The 24,851-nt window shown below is 41.1% G+C and overlaps 1 protein-coding gene across 1 annotated transcript; it reads left to right on the top strand.

Annotated features, from left to right (window-relative positions):
• The first annotated feature begins 5,262 nt into the window (after window positions 1-5,262).
• GLOD5 (glyoxalase domain containing 5) lies at window positions 5,263-23,697 on the top strand. Its single transcript, XM_063459981.1, has 4 exons — window positions 5,263-5,383; window positions 19,138-19,287; window positions 20,750-20,905; window positions 23,044-23,697. The coding sequence occupies exons 1-4, from the start codon at window positions 5,345-5,347 to the stop codon at window positions 23,182-23,184; spliced, it is 486 nt and encodes a 161-aa protein (XP_063316051.1). The 5' UTR covers window positions 5,263-5,344; the 3' UTR covers window positions 23,185-23,697.
• Window positions 23,698-24,851: the final 1,154 nt, after the last annotated feature.

Raw genomic sequence — 24,851 nt, 5'->3', positions numbered from 1 at the left:
TTGAAACACAAAAGTGTACATAGTGTAAATCTACATTAAATCATTGGTAAGTGATCATGAAATGCACTCACGAGATGTAGATGAAAAGACAGCGTTGCTAAGGTGCCTCCCCCGATTGTGATGGGGGGCTGATGCCTTTCTCCACTTGCTCCAGACGATAAGTGAAAAAACAGGACTTCCAAGGTGGTGGAAAAAATAAAACAATTTATTAAGGATGAATAATCACCCAGCAATAAAAGTAGAAATACAGGCTTAAAAAAGAGGTCCTACGCGTTTCGTTCACAAACTGGAACTTCCTCAGGGACCAAATGAATAAAATTACATGCAGAAATGACAGAATGAAAAAATACAGCCTACTCCCACCCTCCCACCAGTCCTGTTTTATAGGGCTAGCCCCTGAGTTGATTGGTGATCATCTGGGCGTCCTCCTTTGTTTCCTCCCTCATTGGTGGAACAGTAGGTCATATCCAGCTGATTTCTTTCAGAGTTAGTTGAAATTCCCGCGTTCTGTATCGGCCGAAAACCGGAACCGGAAGTGAACCTTCACTTCCGCGTTCCACTGAATCATGCGTTCCAGCAGTGAAATCCAAAGAGGTTGGGAAGTATAATGATGTGGCCATCTGGTGGTCGCCAGGAGAACAGTCCCAGAGAATAGGAATTTTAAACAGATATGAATCTATCAAGAGAAAGCATAATAATATCGGCAGCAAAAATGGAGAAATAGGTTTATGCAACATACATCGCTTGTGCCCCATAAAAATCGATACAAAATACAATTTATTTATAATTTCATGTTAGAATAACTATAATATATGAATTTGAAAAAATATATGAATTTGAAAAAATAGTACTTACATCTATATAGATACTATTTACTAAAGTGCCCTGTTTGTGTTCAAATATATTTAATTTCATTTGGAATTATTTAAAGTTATAGAATATACAATTTAAATAATAATATATGTGAATTTAAAAAATAATAATAATAATATACATATCTACCTTCAGAATACTCTTCATATATAAATGTGTATTTATCCCAGTGAAATACCCTTGATTGGGTAATGGAGAATAATAATAATAACGGCTATCTTCTTTTTAAGGAAATATGTAGACAGTTATAATGTGGGGGCTTCAATCAAATGCCCCATAAATCTCAATACAAATTTAATTAGAATAGCCCAAAAATATGTTATATATGAATGAAAAGTATATTGGATACATCCACCTTAAGTGTATTTGTTATATATATATATGTGTATATTCCACACAATGATACATCCTTAACTGGATAATAGGTCCAATTGTGGACAACCTGATTCCATTTCCACAGTGTATACAGAGTGTGGTATAAGAACATAGGTCCATACCACTACCTCTAGTAATGGGAAAAGAAAGAGAGATAAACAAATATTGATCTATCAACAAAATACTATACTTTATAGGAAACAGATCAGATCGATGTCTACGTTTAATCCCATAGGCTCCAAAGTTTGTAATTGGTGAATCCAAAAGGTTTCCCTTTGGGATAAGTTCTTAATCCTATCGCCCCCACGCCAATGGGGTACGACTCTCTCAATACCTATACATCTGAACTGTTTCCATGAAAAGAGAGGGCATGTGCTGCAATGGGCAGAAACCGAATGGGTAGTTAACCCCTTCCTGATGTTATTCAGGTGCTCAAGAATACGAACTTTCAAAATTCTCGTAGTACGACCCACATACTGTCTGCCACACGGACACTGCAGTAGATATACTACAAAGTCCGTGTGGCAGCTAATATCTGATTTGATGTGATATATCCTCCCAGTGGTGTGGCTGGAAAAGGTGTCAGATCTTACAATGGACACAGTTCTACAGGCTTTGCATACATTGCATCCCCTGCAAGATCCCGTATTGGTGTTAGTGGGAGAAGTTTTAATAGCGTAGCTAGGAGCCAGCATGTTCTTTAGATTTTGATTCTTTTTAAAGATCACTTGGGGGTATTGGGACAGATGTTTTCCCAGCACTGGATCTTGCAATAGTATTGACCAATGTGTTCATCCTTAATAAATTGTTTTATTTTTTCCACCACCTTGGAAGTCCTGTTTTTTCACTTATCGTCTGGAGCAAGTGGAGAAAGGCATCAGCCCCCCATCACAATCGGGGGAGGCACCTTAGCAACGCTGTCTTTTCATCTACATCTCGTGAGTGCATTTCATGATCACTTACCAATGATTTAATGTAGATTTACACTATGTACACTTTTGTGTTTCAATTATAGATTTCTCAGCCGTATCCCAAATATTCCTGTTGTCTTGTATTGTACTTGGGGAACACCTGTGCTAAAGATGAATTTGCTACATTACACAGATTTACCTGCAAATGAGTTTATGTGTTGCCTCCCATTATAGTCTATGGGCATTCTCTTTAGTCATTCACCATTGTCATTCCATAGAAAACAATGATAATCCCACTTAACCCCTTAACGCCGTTACGGCGTTCCATGCCGTCGCGCTTTAAATGGGCTTTAAAGCCGTTGCGGCGGCATGGAACGCCGTAACGGTTTAAGCCCCCAGGAGCCAGCAACTACTCACCTCCGCCGCGATCCTCTTCTGGGGGGCTGCCTGAGAGCCCAGGCAGCCCCCCTCCGGCAAATGAGGCCCCCGGGGGCCATGTGATCGCTCTCAAGGAGCGATCACATGGCCCCCTATAGCTGGCTATGGATCTGCCAGCAGGGGGACTGTTTGAAATATCAGACAGTCCCCCTGCTGGTAGGAGGTGTAAAAAAAATAAAATAAACATGTTTAAAAATAAATTAAATATATTTTAATATATATATAATATGTATATATATTATATATATAATATATATACATATTATATATATGTAACGTCATGCAACGTGTATTTTAATATTAATATAAGTATATAAATTAATATTAAAATACACTTAGAATGACGTTACATATATATAATATGTATATATATTATATATATAATAGATGTACATATATATATTATATATAAATACGTATAATTAAAATAATAAATAAATAAAATAATAAAATAAATAAATAAAATATTGAAACAAAATTTAATATAAATTATATATGCATATGTAATTTCATTCTAACTGTATTTTGTTATTAATATATATATATCGGTAACAAAATACACTTAGAATGACATTCTATATATATCTATCGTTGTATAAAATACAAATAACCGCAAATATATATATATAGATAAATACATATAATTACAGAAAAGATTACATTAGTATACACGTAGAATTTAAATACCTATAAATGCATATATATTAAAATTCTACGTGTATATTTAAATAATCTTTTAACGTAATTATGTGATTTGATTAATTAAAATTTGATTGACATGCCTGACAACACAGGGAGAAAGTGCAGAGAATTTAATTCGCAAGCACTATATTTGACCCTGTAACTCTCCAAGACACCATAAAACCTGTACATAGGGGGTACTGTTTTACTCGGGAGACTTCACTGAACTCAAATATTAGTGTTTCAAACTGGTAAATTGTATTACAACAATGATATTTTAAGTAAAAGTGACGTTTTTCGCATTTTTTACAAGCGAACGGCACTTTTATGGTCTATATTATTGTTGTAATATGTTTTACGGTTTTAAAACACTAATATTTGTGTTTAGTGAAGTCTCCCGAGAATAACAGTACCCCCCATGTACAGGTTTTATGGTGTTTTGGAAAGTTAGAGAGTCACATATAAGGCTTGCATTTCATTTTTTTCACATTGAAATTTGCCAGATTGGTTATGTTGCCTTTGAGAGCATATGGTAGCCCAGGAATGAGAATTACCCCCATGATGGCATACCATTTGCAAAAGTAGACAACCCGAGGTATTGCAAGTGGGGTATGTCCAGTCTTTCTTAGTAGCCACTTAGTCACAAACACTGGCCAAATATTAGTTTTTTGCTTTTTTCACACAAAAACAAATATGAACGCTAATTTTGGCCAGTGTTTGTGACTAAGTGGCTACTAAAAAAGACTAAACATACCCCACTTTCAATACCTTGGCTTGTCTAATTTTTCAAATGGTATGCCATTATGGGGGTAATTCTCTTTCCTGGGCTACCACACCGTCTCAAAGGTAACATTACTAATCTGGAAAATTTCAATTTGAAAATGGAACGTTCTATATTTGACCCTGTAACTTTCCAAAACACCATAAAACCTGTTAATGGGGGGTACTGTTGTACTCGTGAGACATCGCTGATTACAAATATGCGCATTTTTTTGCAGTAAAACCTAACAGTATTATGACATTCACAGCTAAAATGGCAGACGGAAATACAAATTTAAAAAAAAATCTTATTTTCTCACCTTTTTTTTATTTTATTCATAATAAATTATGTTCCATATATGAATAGTTAATGATAGATTAAAGCCCTGTTTCTCCTGAACAAAATGATATATAATAAGTGTGGGTGCATATAATTTGAAAGAGGGGAACTACGGTTGAACAGACATATAGCGCAAATTCCAGTTTTTGTTTACATTTTGTTTTGATCAGAACGTGCACTATTGACTCCGTCCTGAAGGGGTTAATCTCAATTTCAAAAATTGACACTGAATCTGGAGAGTTTTGTGGCAAAAGATGTATTTCATATGTGTAATAGTTTTGTCTCTAATTGAAATCTTTTGTTTCCATTATTCTCTATGGGCATTCCTTTTATGTCCATTATTCTCTATGGGCATTCCACTGCCTTGTTAAAGTCTATGGGCATTACAATCTGTCATTCCTTTTAGTATGTCCCCTGGAAACGTCACATAATTGCTGCATGTGAGTCTGGTCACGTGGGCTTTTGAAGCTTTTAAATGTGTCGGCAGGTGCTTCAGTGAACCATCACCTAATACAATGATTGCTAAGACTAAGCTTCCTGGCTGTAATAGAACTACACCTCCCATGATGCTTTGACAGTGCTAAAGTTGTGGTTTGCTTACATGACCGAATGACCTAACAGCTGCTGTTGCATTGTGACTGTCCTAACACTGGATCGATTTTACAGCCGAATTATTTCATGGAGTGTCCTCTTGTAATTTGACGCTGCCTGTCATGCAGATTATATTGTGCAGAATAAATTATGGGCAGTTTATAAACACTATTTAATTTTCTACCCATATTTAGAAAGTGGGAATTGTGAGCAATGCTCTGTTCGACATGCAAGAAAGGGTTAATGAACTTGGGCAACAGCAACACACCCACAGCCCTCCTATTCTGGGCAGCTCCCAGCTCTTTGAATAAGGAAGTGCAGCAGAAGGAAAAGTACCAAGTTTATTGCATTGTTCCTGCTGCTGAGAAGTCAAGACATGCTCTCAATCTGCCGTCTCCTTACACACCGAGCCCAGGTATACCCCGAGCCCCTTACTTACACCCCAAATCCAGGTATACCCCGAGTCCCTTACTTACACCCCAAAACCCCCGAAAAATACCTGGGAACACTTTTAGCATTTTTTTATTTTAATACTCAGTTTGTAGTTTAGTGAATAAACCAGTCCAGTCCTAGTCACACACCAAGCATAGAGACTGATTACCAAGGATCATGTCTGTACTCAATGCCAGAAAGGTACGGAGTCCAAGTACACTCTTTCATATGGAGTTCAGACCAGACTTGTACACACAGCCTAAATATTGCCTGAGTATCCCTGCTCACAATGCACTCACAAACTGACTGAATCTAGAATTACTGATCACGTCTCCGTACTGCCTGAGATTAGTGGGAGTTACAAGCACCACTTATTTCAACTTCTGCCATTAAAATGGCGTCAAGTGCCACTTGGGAGTGATACCCGCACTAATCTTGGGCAAAGAGGGAACCATGTACGTCCCAGTTCTGCCACAGATAAGGTCTCCACAAACCATGCAAAGCATATCAGTGCATTGTTCATTGTGGTAAATAATCATACAGGTGATGTCACCATCCATGCAGTTTAGGGTATTAAAAAAATGAATTGTAACATGAAATCTATCTGCAGGCACAAGATCTATCGATCTGCAAGCCAGTTTACTAATGTGGGTCTCTTGTGCCATGTAATAAAAATGATATAGCATACCTCCCACTATTTCAAATGGACAAAAAATAACCCTCTAATTTGACAGGTGTGACTGGAGATGTGGCCAGGGGAAAGGCAGTTCGGAGAAATTTTAGATGGCTCACTAATAATTTATGCAAATAGAACAATGCATCTCACTTACGCAAAGTGATTTCTAAACACACCACGTAATTTAACCCCTTAAGGACACATGACGTGTGTGACACGTCATGATTCCCTTTTATTCCAGAAGTTTGGTCCTTAAGGGGTTAAACATACGTTACTGTGAGTATTAAAGCTGCAGTCACTTCTTCCCCGAAACATGTTTTATAAAGATAGAATCTTTATAAAAAAAAATACTGAAATTCCAACCCAGTCAAGAGATATACTGAGACAAATAAGGGACTTATACCTTTTAAGGGTTAATGACAATATATTGCTCCCAATTATTGCAAAATTCTCTTGTACGCAAATACAGTCGTGGATGACAGAGCATGTAAAAACAAAAAGCACCTCTGAACGGGCAACAGCAGACCAACTTTGCGAAGTTCTATCTTCAGCTTATTGCAAATCCCTACAGAGGTTCAAATATTATTGTATATAAGCATCTGGGAAAAATAAGAGTCTGGCTACAAGCAATTAGTATGCATAAGAGCCATAACCCTTTTGTGCTTCCCATGTCGAGATCTCTCAGAAAATCCTGTATAGATAGTATTTAGTTCCTACAAGAATAGCTTCTATGTGCCCCAAAAAAACAAATAAATGTTGGAGGTTTACCCAAGAAAAAGGCACTACGTTACACGTCTGGTGAGGATGTTCCAAATGTCGCAAATACTGGCGGTATGACATTTCTGTTTTTCAATTCCATACTGGGTTTATTATACCCAACACCCCACTTTAGTGAATAACTCTCTTACTATTTGTAATCTGAGACAAATATCCTAAACATGTAAAATACTTGATTTTCCACACCCTTATAGCTGGTCTAACCCTATTGTCTAGAAACTGTGCCTTCACAGAGATCCCCACAATACAAGAGATCTCCAAATTGATCTCTCAAACAGGGAGATATGAACTGTCAGTCAGAATAACATGCTCCCTGCCCGGGCATCTACTGGAAGGATGCTTGGGAAAAAGTGGTACTGATACCGGAGAAACTGACGGAAGCCAAGCACAGAGAGATGGACACAGGTTTCTTCAGGAAGGAAGAGATTCTTTATTGGATCTCCGATCGGGACTCAGAGGGACTAGCGTCACCAAAATACAGCAAAGTCTGAGTACTGAATACATAGAGTACATTCCTTATATAGCACTGTAGCTCCTCCCACAATTAACTACACCCACACATACCCTTAACCTATTTAATGAATAGAGTCTAAACTCATCCATCCGGTCTAACCACGTGGCTCATCTGATACAAAGGAGAGGGACGCGTAATTCCAGTTCTTACATTCCTGCACCTGGTCAGTACAGTGATGACAGTATCTTAGCTACGTGTAATTAACCAACTGATACTACAAACACATATACATACATATGCCTTGTGGCAATCTTAGCCTGCTAAACTTGTATTTTACTGGAATTACATCACATTCCCCCCTTTGATGCCTCTGATATTTCACAATTACTTGAGGCATCACTTAACCTTGGTTTGCATATACCTCAGGTTACCATGAACCAGACCAGACTTATCTTATGATGTGAATCTTCAACATTCATCTTCTTGCATTGGTTATCCCTGATCTAGAGCCTTATACTTATATATCGCCATTATCTGTGCAGCAGCCTTCCTCTCTGCTATACTTCCTATCAGGCTTTGCACAGACCTAACTACTAAGGGTATAAGACACGGTAGGAGTAGACACAACAGTAAAATCAGTAGGACTCCACCTACCACTGCCTTAAGCCCTCCAAACCACTCATACCAGCTACCAAACCAACTACTTGGATTGTACCCTTTCCATACCTGAGTAGGCACATGCGCTAGTTTAACCATATGGCTAGTAAGCTCAGCTATTGCTTGCCCTTCGTCATCTATTTGAAGACAGCAATTACTTAGGTTAAACTTCCCACATACACCTCCCTCTACTGCCAAAAGGTAATCCAAGGCTAATCTATTTTGGTAGACTGCTGTCCTCATCCTGGTGTTATGCTTCGCTAGAAGATTGAGCGCTTGTGATGTCTCATTTGTGATAATCTCAACCACCGCCTGTAATCTTATAATACGGTTGAGCATATAAATAGGGGTTCTATAACCAAAGGTACCATCCTCAGCCCACGTGGCTGGCCCATAATAATCTATGATACGCTGGGGAGGCCATTCATCATCTTCCCAGGCGCCTATCTCTATGGGTCCCCTTTTCTTCCTATGATTCACATCATACACTTTAACACCTAAAGTCTCACCTGTTTCAATCGGTAACAAGAAGAAGGATGGTTTGAGCATACCCAACACACATGCCCCTTCCCAGTCCTGTGGCAGCTCCGAATAGGCTTTCTTACCACAGATCCAGTACAAATTTGCTGGGGCTCTCCAAGTAGATGTGATGGATAGATCAAACCACACATCCTTTAAATTGGCATATCTAGCAAACGGGTTAGATGGTTCTGAGACATTTGAAGCCGACCACCAAGTTGTATTCTTTGTATCATCATCATAAGCTTTTTGCCCTAGACAAGTTAATTCTCCTACAGAAGTATTATACATCATTCCTTTCCTTGCTATGCAAACATAACCTATGATGGAGGTCTTTAATCTCCACTCAGATTTACCTCTAACACTCATCTGATAATCGGCTTGTGAAGATATTAATTGGTCAACTGCCTCAGAACCGGACATTACCTCCTTTGCTTCCCAAGGCCATTGGTCTCCCATGTTAGTACCTCCACACACATAGCAGTTGGTAACATTAAGACTACCGGCAATACTTTCAGCTAGATCAATGAACAGGTTTTTAGCATTATGGGGGATCTTATTATCTATACTCATCTCTTCGTAAAAGGAATGGTATACTTGATGAGTCTGGGAGGATACCGTATCAGTCTCTATTCCTATAAACAATAATGTCCCAGGATCTAAACCCGTCCCGTATATTTGAAACCCAAATAAATTTCCATACTTATCTAAGAACTTGTCGGGGTTATTAATGAGTATATGGACTGGGTTGCATTCCATAGACTTACAATAAGGGCTAGTCGGCAACTTAGTCACTATCATGTCTTTGTCTACTGTCTGTCCCCAAGTTGCCCACCCCACACAAGACCAATATGGGCAAAAGTTATAATCTCTATTTGGGCATCTAGGACTTACATATTTATTTTTGCTACTGGGACAAATATATTTATCGTTAGACCCATACGTCCTCTCCCATCTAAGATCCCCACATACATTCCACGGCTTTCTACCACTCGATATCGCTTTACACGCATCAAATAGCAGAACACCCGAAGAATGTACGGATTCTAACACCGTTTTATTAATTAGGGTCCCCTGAGGATCTCCATTCCTGAGAGTCAACCAAATTGTACGAGGTTGATACTCCGGACTGAAGCACTTAGGTTCTCCTACTCCTAAATGGCACACACTATAATCTATATTTAAGTATCTACATCTCGATACATCTCCTTTACACTCGTATTGTGAATGCCAAATTAGGGTTTGGGAAATATGGTTACCTGTTCTCGTAGTCTTAATGCATACCTCACAGCTAGGAGTGTCGGTACCTCTACCTTCCTGAATATAAAAACACATATAAATAAACACTATCAAAAGCACATCTTTCGCCGTCATCCTCAGTCTTCGTCCGTGCGATGGCGCCTCAGCTTCCAGGATGTGAGGGCTGCAGGGAATGGAGTTCTGCTCATCTTCACAGGTGTCCCTTCGAGACTTTCCTGGCTTATACACTATGTGATGGTAAGCGGACAGGCTTTATTATGGCCTTCTCACTCACACCTGTAACAATAAAATTTGTAATCCACAATAATTCCTCGTTACTCCGACTGAGTAGTGCGTTTTAACCGGATCTTGCAGGGATTCTCTGGATCTGCTGTAACTTGCCAAGAATCGACTGCTGCTGGTTTAACCCTGGAGTGATGTATCCACGGAGTCACTTCTGCTACTTTTATTGCTGTAGGGGTAGACAAAAGAACAACATAAGGACCTCTCCACTTGGGCCCTAACGGTACATTATTCCACTCTTTAATCCACACTTGATCTCCTGGATGATAACTATGAACAGGGGGATAAATATTCACAGGTAATCTATCTTGTACCCATTTCTGTACCTCCTCCATAGTCTTACCCAACTCTACAACCTGCTGCCGGGTAATTCCTTCTCCCAACTGACTCAAGTCCCCCCTTAAGTTACCAAGTACGGGAGGTGGTCGCCCATACATGATTTCAAAAGGAGAGAGGCCCATCCTTCTGGTAGGGGTACTGCGGATTCGCAATAAAGCTATGGGTAAGAGAACGTTCCACTTAAGTTGGGTTTCCTGACACATTTTAGCCAACTGGTTCTTTATAGTTCTATTCATTCTCTCTACCTTACCAGAACTCTGGGGTCTATATGCAGTATGAAGCCTCCACTTTATACCAAGCATATGAGTCAGTTGTTGTAGGCACTGGTGAACAAAAGCTGGACCATTGTCCGATCCTATAGAACAGGGTAGTCCATATCGGGGTATTATTTCTCGTAGCAGGAATCTCACAACTTCTCCTGCTTTCTCTGTACGAGTAGGACATGCTTCTACCCAGCCTGAATAGGTGCACACAATTACCAGCAGGTAACGATGTCCACCCGATTTAGGCATCACTGTAAAGTCTATTTGTAGATCGGACATGGGGAGTCCCCCCATAAACTGAACTCCTGGTGGCTTTACTGGTCCTTGTCTTGCATTATTCTTAGCACACGTTACACATCTGCGTACAATGGCCTGAGTCAAGTTGGACAATCTTGGTATGTAGAAATGTTTTCTAAGAGATTCTTCAGTACTGTCTCTCCCAGAATGTGTCCCGTTGTGATAATTTTGGACAATTTCTACCGCTAGCGATGCTGGTATAACTATTCTTCCATCTTCTAGCTGATACCACTTGTTCTCCAGATACTTTCCCGGTTCAGTCTTTAACCACTCCTCTTCTTGAGCTGTATAAACTGGAGTCCATTGGGACAGTGGAGTTGGTATAAGAGCAGCTATATGCCCTACATACTCCTGTCTTCCTGATTCAGCAGCACGCTTAGCTGCACTATCTGCCATCCGATTTCCCTTGGTTACATCACCATCTCCTCTCAGATGCGCTCGACAATGTATGATACCGACTTCTTTCGGCTCCCACACTGCTTCCAATAGTTGTAGGATTTCAGCTGCGTACTTGATTTCTTTGCCTTCTGAATTCAGTAGTCCTCTTTCTTTATACAAAGCTCCGTGGGCATGAGTGGTTAAAAACGCATACTTAGAGTCCGTATAGATATTTACTCTTAAACCTTCAGCCAATTGTAACGCTCGTGTTAGTGCTATTAATTCTGCCTTTTGTGCTGATGTTCCTTTCGCCAGTGGCCGAGCTTCTATCACCTTGTCTATTGTTGTCACTGCATATCCTGCATAGCGGATCCCTTCTTTCACATAACTACTGCCGTCGGTGTAATATTGAACATCGGGGTTCTGGATGGGAAAATCACGAAGATCTGGTCTACTTGAGAATACTTCATCCATTACTTCCAAACAATCATGTTGACTTTCAGTAGGTTGTGGCAAAAGGGTAGCTGGATTTAAGGTGTTTACAGTCTCTAAATGCACTCTTGGGTTTTCACACAACATTGCTTGATACTTGGTCATACGGCTATTACTAAACCAATGATTTCCTTTGTAATCCAACAACGTCTGTACTGCATGTGGGACTCGTACATAAAGTTCTTGACCCAGAGTGAGTTTATCGGCTTCAGCTACTAGCAGGGCGGCTGCAGCTACGGCTCTTAGACAAGGTGGAAGTCCGCTGGCCACTGCATCCAGTTGCTTAGACATGTAGGCAACAGGTCTTTGCCATGATCCCAAGTACTGTGTCAATACTCCCACAGCCATTCTTCTTTGCTCGTGTACATATAAGTAGAATGGTCGTGTGTGATCAGGTAGACCTAATGCTGGGGCACTCATCAAAGCCTTCTTCACATCTTCAAATGCCGTTTGCTGTTCTTGGGTCCATAAGAAGGGGTCGTGCTCTGTACCTTTGATAGCTGCGTACAGAGGTTTTGCTAGTATCGCATAACTGGGAATCCATATCCTACAGAAGCCTGCTGCCCCCAAGAATTCTCGCACTTGTCTTCTATTCTTGGGTATTGGTATTTGGCAGACAGCTTCTTTTCTCTCTGGCCCCATAATTCTTTGACCTTCAGAGATATGGAATCCCAGATACTTGACAGTTGGCAAACACAACTGAGCCTTCTTTCTGGACACCTTGTATCCTGCCTTCCAGAGAATGTGTAGTAGATCGTGCGTTGCTTGCTGACAGATTTCTTTTGTAACTGCTGCTATCAACAAGTCATCTACATATTGTAACAATACACACTCTCCTGGGATGGACTCGAAATCCAATAGATCTTGACTTAGGGCTGAACCAAATAGGGTAGGTGAATTTTTAAACCCTTGGGGCAGTCTTGTCCAAGTCATTTGGCGTTTTGAGCCCGTTACAGCGTTCTCCCATTGGAAAGCGAAAATACATTGACTTTCTGCGGCAATTCGGAGGCAAAAGAAGGCATCTTTGAGATCTAAGACTGTGAAGTAAGTAGCCCCGCCCGGAATTAAAGCAAGCAGGTTATATGGATTGGGTACAACTGGATGTATGCCAACAACCGCATCATTGACTGCTCTTAAGTCCTGCACAGGTCGATACTCATCTGTGCCGGGCTTTTGAACAGGCAGCAATGGGGTGTTCCAGGGGGAAGTACAGAATTTTAGGATACCATACCGTATGAACTTATCCAGATAGGATTGGATGTTCTTCTTAGCCTTCTGCGGAATGTGATATTGTCTTAGGCTCACTGGATAAACCCCATGTTTCAGTTCAATTTTTATTGGTGGAATATTGCGGGCCAGTCCTGGTGGGTTGTTCTCTGCCCAAACTCCTGGTATGTTAAACAATGTCTCATCACTCCTAGGGTTTTGGCTAGTCAACACTGTATAAAGTCGCCACTCTTCTTCCTTTGGTACGGATAAAGTCATAATACCTGAAGGTCCATTAAACTTTAAAGATGTTGTTCCATCTGGTAGGAACGTAATCTGCGCTTGTAATTTGGATAGCATATCACGTCCCAGCAATTGGACTGGACATTCAGGCATATAAAGGAATTGGTGTTTTACTACGTGGCCTCCCAATGTACAGAGTCGACTTTTAAGAACCGGTCTTTCAGCACTTCTTCCAGTTGCTCCTATCACAGTAATAGTCCTTCCAGATGGAGGAGCAACTAGATTAGTCACCACTGAATGTTCAGCACCAGTGTCGATCATGAACGCACTCCTTTTCCCCCCTATTGATACATCGACCATAGGCTCCGCTCGACCAAGGGGGATGGAGCCCGGTCGGTATCAATAGTCCTCCATGACCGTGTCAGCCAATCCTACAAAGTCCCTACCTTCTCTATCGCGAGACCTTTGCGCTGCTGGAATATACCTGTCTTCCCTAACACTTCCTCTGTTCCCATTACTCCCTCTATAACCATTACTCCCTCCGGGACCTCCTCTACCTCTCGCTCTGCCTCTAAAGTTTCCGTAGCCTGCCCTGGGTTGGTCTCTCTCGTACTGCTCTCTTTGCGGACATTCGTTCCTCCAATGCCCTTCTTCCTTGCAATACGCACACTGATCCCTACTCAAAGGCTCCCTACTCCATCTATTATTGCCTCTATCTGGGCCCCGTTTATCTATGCCTGCGATCGCTACCGCTAGCATATCAGCCTTTTTACGCATCTTGCGCTCCTCCTCTTTCTTGCTTTCTGTTTCCCTATTCATATAGACCTTATTAGCTACCTCCATTAGTTGGGAGATTGACATACCTGCAAACCCTTCTAACTTTTGTAGCTTGCGCTTAATATCTCCGTAAGCTTGGCTGACAAAGGCGGAGTTAACCATTCGGGAATTGTCTGCGTCTTCCGGATTAAAGGGGGTGTACAAGCGGTACGCCTCCAATAATCGGTCATAAAAGACACTGGGCGCTTCATCGCTTTTCTGGATCACCTCAACTGTCTTCGACATGTTAATGGCTTTCTTTCCTCCGGCTTTCATGCCAGCAATTATAGCGTCTCTATAGGCTCTGAGTTGAACCATATCAGCACCATTTACGTTCCAATCGGGATCAGTGTTGGGATAATGTGTTGCGGCCCATGCTGCTGGATTAGCTTGGTTCAAAGCACGGGCTCTATCCTCTAATGCTTTAATGGCTGCTTGATTTATTCTTGTCCTTTCCTCATTGTTAAATAAAGTCATTAATAACTGCTGGCAATCAGCCCATGTCGGATTATGTGTCTGTACTATTGAGGTGAACAGATCAGTCATGGCTTGTGGTTTCTCAGTATACGAGGAATTATGGGTCTTCCAGTTTAAAAGGTCGGTAGTGGTGAAAGGGACATATACGAAGACAGGGTCAGCGTGTGCCATTTGACCTGCGGCATCGATATAAGCTGACCCGGGATTTAAGCGAAGAGGCATCTGATAGTGCTTTAATTGTTGGGCACCAGTCAACTGTCGGGTTTGGATGGGGCTACGTAGGGAAGCGTCAGTCATGGGTTCCGGTCGGGGAGATATAGGGTATGGGGATGTGGGAGGTTGGTTTTGGGAAAAGGTAGTGAATAGAACACTTCGGGCCGAGCTAGATGAAGCTTGACCGGAAGTCTGAAGTGGCGCCAAATCAGGATATTCGTTTCTAATGGGGGTGGGTTCTGGTTCCGGAAGGGGAGATTTAGTACGAGGGGGGGTGGATCCTGTACTGGAGGAGGAAGCGGAAGTGGATGAGGGTAATGAGGGAAGGGTTACAGGACTTCCTGTATTTGCGTCACTTCCTCTTACCGGAAAGTAAGGGGGCGGCAAAGGGATCTCGGACTCAGGGGGCGTGTCCAAAATGGGCCTAACACCAGCCCTAGTGGACGAACAAGTCCTAGCTACCATGAGGCGACACTGTTCCTCGTGGCATGTCCGGAGCCATTTTGGCGAGTCATTTACGGCCTGTCTCCAACAATCAATATAAGGAAACTGGCCGTAAAGTTCAGGCCTACCTGATACAGCCACGTGTAAGCGCTGTACCAGAGTTGGATCCAAACTGCCACGTGGCGGCCATGCCGCAACCAAAGTAGGCCACTCCCTAGTGCACAAAGTGACCAAACGTACAGGGGACATCTTAACCCCAAAATCACAAACTTTGAATCCCTTTTTAAAATTCTTAACCATACATCCTAAGGGATCCGGAATCGTTGACTGCGACGCACCCATATTTAACAATGGAACGTCGTCGACAACGATTACTATACACGCGTACTATTCAACAGTCACACCCGTTTCCTCTGGCAACAGCACCACGTGGTACGGTTACCAAGTGAAACGTACACAATAACAATAAACACTCAGGGAATTCCCGTACACACACAGCTGCTACACCAGTCACTATATAATCAATATTATGCCCTTTGGCGTAACTACACAGTCACCCACGCTATAATTCTCTATATACGAATTACCCGTCTATAACACACCCCAGTAACATCGTCTTTTACAAATAGCGGTTACAGTACGGTTAGCATAGGTCAAAGCACAAGTTAAGGTCACAATACAATTATTAGTGGTTATGGTGTTAAACATGCAATGGACGACAATGATTAGTACTTATTATATAATGTCAGTAAATATACAGGGTTATGGTACCGTGCACTATAATACAGCAACACACTATTAACACTCTCGCTAGACGGCTGAGCTCGCGCTATCTAACAAGATATACACTTTACTAAAACAATCGTTAACACATTTACAATTCCCAACTAAACTATTGGCCAGTACCTTGAATGGACTACCTAAAACTATATACACCCGTTTTGGTTAGCCACACTGCCCAATCACCACATATATAGCGAGCTAGAGAACCGAATTTACACAGACGCCTCTTAGTCGCACTATACAACGAGCTAGAGAACCGAATTTACACAGGCGCCTCTTAGTCGTACTATCAAAAGTCTAGTGGGTTCCAAATTTACACGCCTTCCCACTTAGCCCAGATAGGATGAGAACTAGCGAACCGAATTTACACAGGCGCCGCTTAGTCTCCCGGTCCCTCCGACCTAGCGAACGTAATATACACCCTAGAACGCTAGTCTAGACAAGACACCGGTGTCCGGCTAGGGCTATCTTACACCAGGACCCCGCCTGACTAACCAAATCAAACGGTCTGACTAAAGAGCGTTCGATCGAGCGGTGCGCCTTCGCTCCTTCCCTCCGACAGAGGGGGCAGATACAGATTCAAAAACCCCTTTGGGCCTACCGCACAATCGGTATACCCCTAGCGGGTCCTGCCGTCTAAAACAGCAGTTATCTTACCTCCTCGTTCCTGAACCTGAGTTCACACTCATCGACGGGGACACCCCAGCACTTCTCACGTAGAGGCCGATGATCTCCTGGACAACAGACCAGTGGCGCCGAGACGAAGGGAGGTCCACGCAGAAGTTCAGGGGTGCAGCCGTAGAGAACGTGGGCAAAGATAGACCGTCTCACGCCTCTGCCTCTCAGCTACCGTTGAACGATGAGCTTCCCGGCCAATGCACCAAATGATACCGGAGAAACTGACGGAAGCCAAGCACAGAGAGATGGACACAGGTTTCTTCAGGAAGGAAGAGATTCTTTATTGGATCTCCGATCGGGACTCAGAGGGACTAGCGTCACCAAAATACAGCAAAGTCTGAGTACTGAATACATAGAGTACATTCCTTATATAGCACTGTAGCTCCTCCCACAATTAACTACACCCACACATACCCTTAACCTATTTAATGAATAGAGTCTAAACTCATCCATCCGGTCTAACCACGTGGCTCATCTGATACAAAGGAGAGGGACGCGTAATTCCAGTTCTTACATTCCTGCACCTGGTCAGTACAGTGATGACAGTATCTTAGCTACGTGTAATTAACCAACTGATACTACAAACACATATACATACATATGCCTTGTGGCAATCTTAGCCTGCTAAACTTGTATTTTACTGGAATTACATCACAGTACCAAACGCCAGCCACAATGAGTTTTCTCCATACGGTTCATTATTTAATTTGGGAGATCCAAAGATCGGACAGCTGCACCAATGGATTTTGATTTACAAGGAATTGAATATATGATGCATTCGTAAACGAAAATGTCAGTTAAATCTGTGTAGGCAGACCCCTAACAACCAAAACTACTACTGGCAGTGAACACTTCTTGCTGTTGTCTCTTCACTGAAGCACACAATGTACTCCCCCTTTCCCAACCCCATCCTTCCCCTCCAGTTCTAGCCTCTTAGACATTGTCCGTTTGCCAAAACCGCAAATTCACCATATACACTTATGTTTGTCTTATTGATTATGTGTGTAGTGCTAATTCCTAATGTATGGCATACAACTGTACTTAAGTGAGTTTGTTTTGACTCTGTTATGTATGCTGCTTTGTGCTTAAAAAAAATAAACTTCTAATTTTGAAAAAATAAAATAGCCAAAGACAGCTGTGCTTTCAGTTCAGCTACTCTGCCCTACAAGGTTTACTCCAACCACCATGACTACTTTAGTGATTTGAAGTGGTCAGGGTGGCTTGAGTATGTATGTGCAGTGTTTCTGCTTGAAATGCTGTACATACAAAGATATTGTTAATTGTGTGCTGCAGGCTAGTTGCACCCAAGTACACTTAGCATTTGCAGCCCAAAACTCTGTTTCAGGCTGCCAATGTCAATTCTGTGCATAAAAAATAAACACCTGTCATCAGTGCATACTGCCGACAAACATAAAAATTGCTTCCCACTCCCTCAAACCCACATTGTGCAACCTTCCACTACATAGTTTGTTTTTTTAACCCTCCCATTTCCCCTGATCCCTCCTTTTGCTGGCCCAAAGCGTGCGCATACGCTCTGAGCCAAGAAAATGGTCCAATCACAGGCTTCTCTGTGCAAAGCCTGACATTGGACTGTGCCGTGGCCCCTGTGACGTTGGATGGGGCGTGGAAGATCAGTTTCGGGAGACACACCTGATGCTTGATTCATGGTTAGTAAAAACTCTTTTTTGCAAGTTATACTGAAAATGGGTGGGCGGACCTTCACTACAGGGCTCAATAGGGTAAAAGTTTCCATCACCCCCCCCCCCTTTAAATTTACATTTTATTTTGAATTCTCACTTTAGTGAATAACTCTAAGTCTAAATAGTCTTCCCAATTTTTGTGCAGAGAGTGAATTAAGGAAGACCACAGAGACTAACAGGGTTATTTACTAAACTGAGAATCCAAAGTGATTTTCAAATTTAAGGCCAAATTAGCCAACCTGGAAGCATTGCTGAATTAGAGCATGTTTCCAGTTCGACTATTCTAACCTTAAATTTGAAATGCACTTTGAATTCGCTGCTATTGTCAGTTTCCAAACTCTGTCTGACCCAAGGTGTATTTATATGGCTGAAGGATCATCTCATATACTAAAGCTAGGGATGAGTTTTTCTCTTTTATTTATTTATATACAAACTTCATCTGAAAAACTCTGTGCATTACTACAGTTCCTTATGTCCATAAGCAATACTCTACATTCCAGGTACATTTTTTTTAGGTTTCACCCTTTATTATCCTACAAAATATATAATAATTTATAGATGTTATACTGTAGATAGAATGTGCTAAAATTAGACACATCTGCAATGCAATTATTCCTCTTTTTATGAAAAAATACACCATGGTCTAGTTTCCCGGGCAGTGATTTAATTCACAGAAGTATCATGTAGAGAGGTAAGTGAGCCTGGCTTCCAGCCACACTACGGTCACATCACACACGTGTATATTGACACGTATCACTTTGTTTTTTTCAATCCATGTTTCAGGTCTCCTCTGCCCTTGTCCGGTATGCCAGCAATTTGCAACCCCCTTTCCAGATTAAACATCTGGATCATTTGGTGCTGACTGTACGGTGCCTGGAGAAAACCGTCAAGTTCTACACTGAGGTCCTGGGCATGGAAGTCACAACCTTCAAGGTACGAGCAGATATAGCAAAGCAAACCGGGGGAGAACGGGTAAGAAGACACATAGGTCAAAGCCAACATATTTAAAGAATGGCAAAACACAATACTACTGATCGTTCTTTTTATACTAGGTGGCAGCTTTGAAAACAACTGTGTGTGTGTTTGTATACAAACAACCCACAACTTCACCCTCGGTGCTAGGTGCGGATCAAATGCACTGATCCTTTAGGACTGTATTAATTACAGCTTCCCCGGGGCAGATCCCAGAGTATATTTCCTTATAAAACAATCAACCCACATTTTTTTTTCATACCCTGGTCGTTTGAGAAACAGCTGCCTGATGTAAAACAAAACAAAAAACATATCCTCTGGCCACCTCCACCAACTGTAATGAGCCAGGGCTTCAGCCCCCTAAGCTCCCACTATATGGCAGCATGGATAAAGTGCATGATATAAATGGAACTCATCCAGGCATGAGGGACAATGGGAAAGAATGTGGAGGTCTTTCTCAATTCAGGTATGCCAATCATCAGGCACTCTAGTTATTTTGCCACGTCACAGGGGGAGCAGAGAACACAAAAGTGGGTGAAATGTCAGGTTGAAATCTAAGACAAACATAGTAGGGCCCAATGATGATAGTTGGAGGTTAGTGGTGACAAAGAAGATGGACAAGTGAGGAATAAGTTTGATGACATGTGGATGAGATCAGTGGGGAGGGTCATACACTCTTAAATAAGTGCTGAATACCAAGATTTTGTGTGCTAGCCCTCCTTGAGCTAAGCTATACTCCATTAATTCACTTCTACCAAAATGAATACCAGTAAAGCTGTTAAAAGCACACCTAAGGCACCCAAACTACTTCCTCTCATTGAAGTGGTCTGGGTGCAGTGCCCCTGTCCCCCTTAGTCCTGCAATGACAAACTGAAATGTTTACTTTGCAGTACTAAGACTGACTCTAGTAGCGGTCTATCAGACAGCCACTTGAGGCGCCTTCTGGAGTTTCACAGAGTTTGACAATGCTGGAAGTCCTCACGCTCTGCATAAGGATATCCAGCGAGGCAATGCTTTCCTATGGGGAAGGCCTAATGCAGATTAGGTTCCCCCATGAGATGACGGAGGAGGCAGAGCACGAGCTAGCGCCGAGGGCTATAAGGTAAGTAAATAAAGAGTTTTATAGCCCTTTAGGTGCCGGGTAGGAGGGCCACCAAAGGGCTCAATAGTGTTAGGGATGCACCTTTGTATTGCTAGCACTATAGTTTTATTCTAACTTCCTTCCTTCCCTCTCCGTAGCTCACTAACCCGCTTTGCTTCCTCTCCTCCAACTGCGTAACCTAACTAATAAAACGACAGGCTATAACCATTATATCGTGTATGGCCAGTTTTCTTCTAGGGTTAATGTAATTGAATTTAAAACCATAATGCAGCATTCCTTTGTATAGGTGAAATAAAGTGTTTATTGCACTCTTTGTTTCAGGGTAACCGCAAAGCTTTGAGCTTTGGAATACAGAAGATTAATCTTCACGAGGCAGGAAAAGAGTTTGAGCCCAAAGCTAACCTTCCTACTCCAGGTTCAGCAGATCTGTGTCTAATAACAGAGACTCCAATAAGCACAGTACTCAAACACCTCCAGGTACGTCACTGACCTTCCAATATCCCCTTTAACAATCATTTCATAGATTGCAAGTCCTGCTTTCCCTATTACCAGGGTATTTTGACTGGCTTAAACGAACACTCCAAACATCATGGCCACTACAACATGTTCATACTACCACTAGAACGCACTGTGTGTGTAAATAATTATACATACATACTTTTTTTTTTTTTTTTAACGAAGCTAAAATCTATATAGATTTGTGTAAAATTAGGTATGAAGACCTCACTCATAGGTAATTAAATAAAGCATGTGTATTGTTATCATTGTTGCAGATCATAACATTCACAGATTCCTTCAAATTCGTTCAGAGGGTTTTATTCTTGATAAATATAACTTTGGTTAAAGAGTAAATCAAACATTCTGTGCATCGATACTCCCTTTACCAATGAAGCCCAGTGTGGTGCTTGTGCTCATTTAGAATGGTAACTTCCAATTTACTAAATAATCAGTTGTATACACATAGAAAGAGGGACCAATCTAAGTCCTAAATTGAAGGCGACACATACTGACCCAAGAAGAGATTTGGAGCCCCTATCTTCATCCGGGGAAGCACCTTTGAAGCATGCTTTTCATCTATATTCTGTGAGTGCATTCAATTAAGTGCTAAGAACCTTATTTTACTGTATCACACTATGTTCTGTGTATGTAGATTCCTCTTTCTATGTGTATACAATTTGGCTATTAAGATTACTACCTGGGAGGTAATCTGAGAGAAGCTGTTTTATTTATAGATAAGTATTATTATTATTTTTTTTTTTATCGCCACACTCCTTGTACACTTGTGGTGGAAGTACTTTAAATAATAATTTTTGCCAAGGAAACTTCTTGTGTGAAGCCACCATGCACTTCTCCCACTCTCCCTCTATCTGCTTGACCTGTGTTTTTAAAACCCATGCATTTCACAACCCCTCTAAGTTATCACAATGTGCAGTCCAATACACTTGCTTGACAATTCCTTGAGCAGAAAGAACGTTTCCCACATTTTGCATCTGGATTGCTCTTCTGGGCGAGATCAGTCTGATATGCAAATTGTATAGGTTCTCTCTGTAATGGCACAAGTGAGCAAAACATTTTTAAAACCTGAGCAGGGACTAAACAAAAGGCAACGTATTGCGTTGTCACAGCTTTTGCTCATTCTCATATTGTCTGTTTTTTTCATCAACACCCTGTACACATTTACAGAAAGTGAGATGTGGAACTACAAGCCACTTGGTTTATTCACTAAATATTCAATTGTAATAATATAAACCAAATTGTTTGTATTCTAAACTCTACAGTGTTCCTTTAACACACGATCTGATTATCATCTTTGTATAAAGATATATTTTCTACATACTGTTAGTGGAGTACAGCCAGGGATGTGTCTACCACAAGGCAAACAAGGCATTTGCCTTGGGCGGCATTTTCCAGGGGGTGGAAAAAAACGCGCCCCCGAATGCCTAGGCAAATACCTTGTTTGCCGCGTTTTATGGGAGCCCAAGAGCTGGCCACCTTTGGATTTCCCTGGGACAGGCGGCGAGGGAGCACTTTCCCCCTGAGCTCTCTTATATCATATTCTGGCTCCCGGCATCACTCTGCGGCTTGCGAGGGAGCTGAGCAGAGAGCTCAGGGGAAAGTGCTCCTTCGCTGAAGACTTTGAGCGCCTGCCCACCTGCCTGCACGCCCGGCCGCCTTCCTGCTCAGCAGCCCCACTGGACGCCAGGTGAAAAATCCACCCAGTTATCCCAAATGTAGGGAGGCTGGGTGGATTTAAATAAAATAATAATAATAATTGTGAGTGTGGGGAGATGTCAGTAAATGTGAGTGAGTAAATGTGTGTGTCAGTGAATGTGTGTATCTGTATGATTGTATGCGTCTGTCAGTGAGTATGCGTCTGTCAGCGTGTGTCTAAATGATTGTGTCAAATCAGTGAGTGTATGTGTATGTCAGTGTATCAGAGTATGTGCTGGTCCGTGAGTGTGTGTCTGTCAGTCAAAATGTGTTTAAGTTAACAGGATGGGGCGGGTACACTTAAATTAGGGGGTGCCCGAGATCTGTCATGCCTAGGGCAGCACCATATTAAAATACACCACTGAGTACAGCTATACTTTAACAATTTAATTCATTTGTTGCAGGACTGTGGGGTCAAACTCGAAGAAGGGCCAGTGCCACGGACAGGAGCTGTAGGGGAGATCATATCTGTGTATTTCCGGGACCCTGACCACAATTTAATAGAGGTGTCAAATTATCACGGAGATTTAAACAAGAAGTCTTAACCAGATTTTGTGTACTTGTGTAAAGTGTGCATTTTTACTAAATTACTTTTTTTGTTCCACCCCACCAAGTATAAGAACATATGAAGTCTACACCAATACTTACATAGCAAATTCTGTTAATAAAGTTTAAAACATAACTAAACAACAGGAATACAGTTTACTCATTACAAATACTGCTTTTGCCCTCTGATGCTTAGATCTGACAATTTACAGCACACTGTGCATGCTGCAGGGATCCTCTACCACCAAGAAAGCCACAGGATAGGGAATAAAAAGCTCAATTACATTTTAAGTTGTAAAACATAAAAGAAAAAAATTTCAAAGTAAAGGGTCATAAATTTGTAACATTTCAGAATAGAGACAGTTTTCATTGTGTGTATGGATCTGTTTAGGGTTTAGTGACCACTTACATATTACATTCTGTAAATTTTATCATTGAAACAGCAATGCACTGTTCTAACAGACCAAAAATAAATAAAAAACATAGGCATACAGGGTATTTTCAAAATCAGGACAGAACTATTTTTTTCTTCTTTTATGCATTTTTCTGAAAATATTTATTTTCAATTTGTAATTATGCTAATTAGTATCTAAATAATGCCAAGTCTCTTTATAAAAAAAAAAAAATAAAAAAAAAATATATATATATATATAGTGTGTGTATGTGGGTGCACTTAAAGACAAGGGAAAATAAATACAGTTGAACAAGCACATAGCAAAATTAGATCAGCAAACACTTTTCAACTAATATACAAACCAAAATAAAGCATGAAAAAGTTTGAAAAGTATGTAATAAACATTTACAGACTTACCTTAACCCCTTAAGGACCAAATAAAAATAAAAGGGAATGTGTCCTTAAGGGGTTAAACTTGGTCAGATTGCATTTTTGGGCACATCTCTCAGCTAGTATAGTTTCTTCAGCCCCCCCCCTCCCCCCCCCCCCCCTGATATCAGAGCCTGCTCTGCATTAATCACACTGATCAGACTCCTTCTCTGTTAGAATGTTGCATGGTAAAGAGATATTCCAACTGCACATGTGTAAATCTGTCATGCATGCCCAATGCACTTTTCCAACATTCCTAGGGATAGGACACTGATTGGATGTGAACATGTGAAAAGCATAGGAAGAGAAGAAGCAGATGCATATGAAAAGAAAAAATACACTCACTTGCTTTTTTTTCAGCTTCCAGAGTGAGGTGACTTTCTCATTCAAAGCTCAAGTGTTTGAATGAGACAGTTGTCTGAAAGGGATGCATGTCCCATTAGGATGTTAGACAATTGCCTTAGTCCTCACTAGGTTAAGAACAAAACAATAAAACATGCAAACAGTAGTCATTGTTTTTATTTGTGTTCTACAAAGACAGGATCTATATTCCAAACTTCCATTTAAATAACATCCATAAAATGTTACCATTTTTATTTTAAAAGCTTTAAGCACGTTGAAAGACATACTATGACCGAGATAAGCTTAGAGTGACACTGCATTGGTTCTAATGGACATCAGATTTATCAAAGCTTAATAGACAATGAAGAACAGTTAATAAACATCTGTTTATATCGAACACACCCAATGAATTACAAAATAATAGAGCTATGGAATGCAGCACATACATATATTCACTCCAAGGATCATCTTAGATGTACAATGGCAAATGTATCAAATCAT

Source organism: Pelobates fuscus, chromosome 6 (genome assembly GCF_036172605.1).
Source record: "Pelobates fuscus isolate aPelFus1 chromosome 6, aPelFus1.pri, whole genome shotgun sequence".
NCBI lineage: Eukaryota > Metazoa > Chordata > Amphibia > Anura > Pelobatidae > Pelobates > Pelobates fuscus.
The sequence above is the reverse complement of the archived record's forward strand: the minus strand, read 5'-3'. Positions and strand labels throughout refer to the sequence as shown.

Bases quoted from the DNA above. Each gene is read 5' to 3' on its own strand.
- GLOD5 (XM_063459981.1), top strand. From the start codon at position 5,345: ATGCTCTCAATCTGCCGTCTCCTTACACACCGAGCCCAG. The intron at 5,384-19,137 runs GTATACCCCGAG...TCCATGTTTCAG, and splicing joins TCCTTACACACCGAGCCCAG to GTCTCCTCTGCCCTTGTCCG. The intron at 20,906-23,043 runs GTACGTCACTGA...CATTTGTTGCAG, and splicing joins CAGTACTCAAACACCTCCAG to GACTGTGGGGTCAAACTCGA.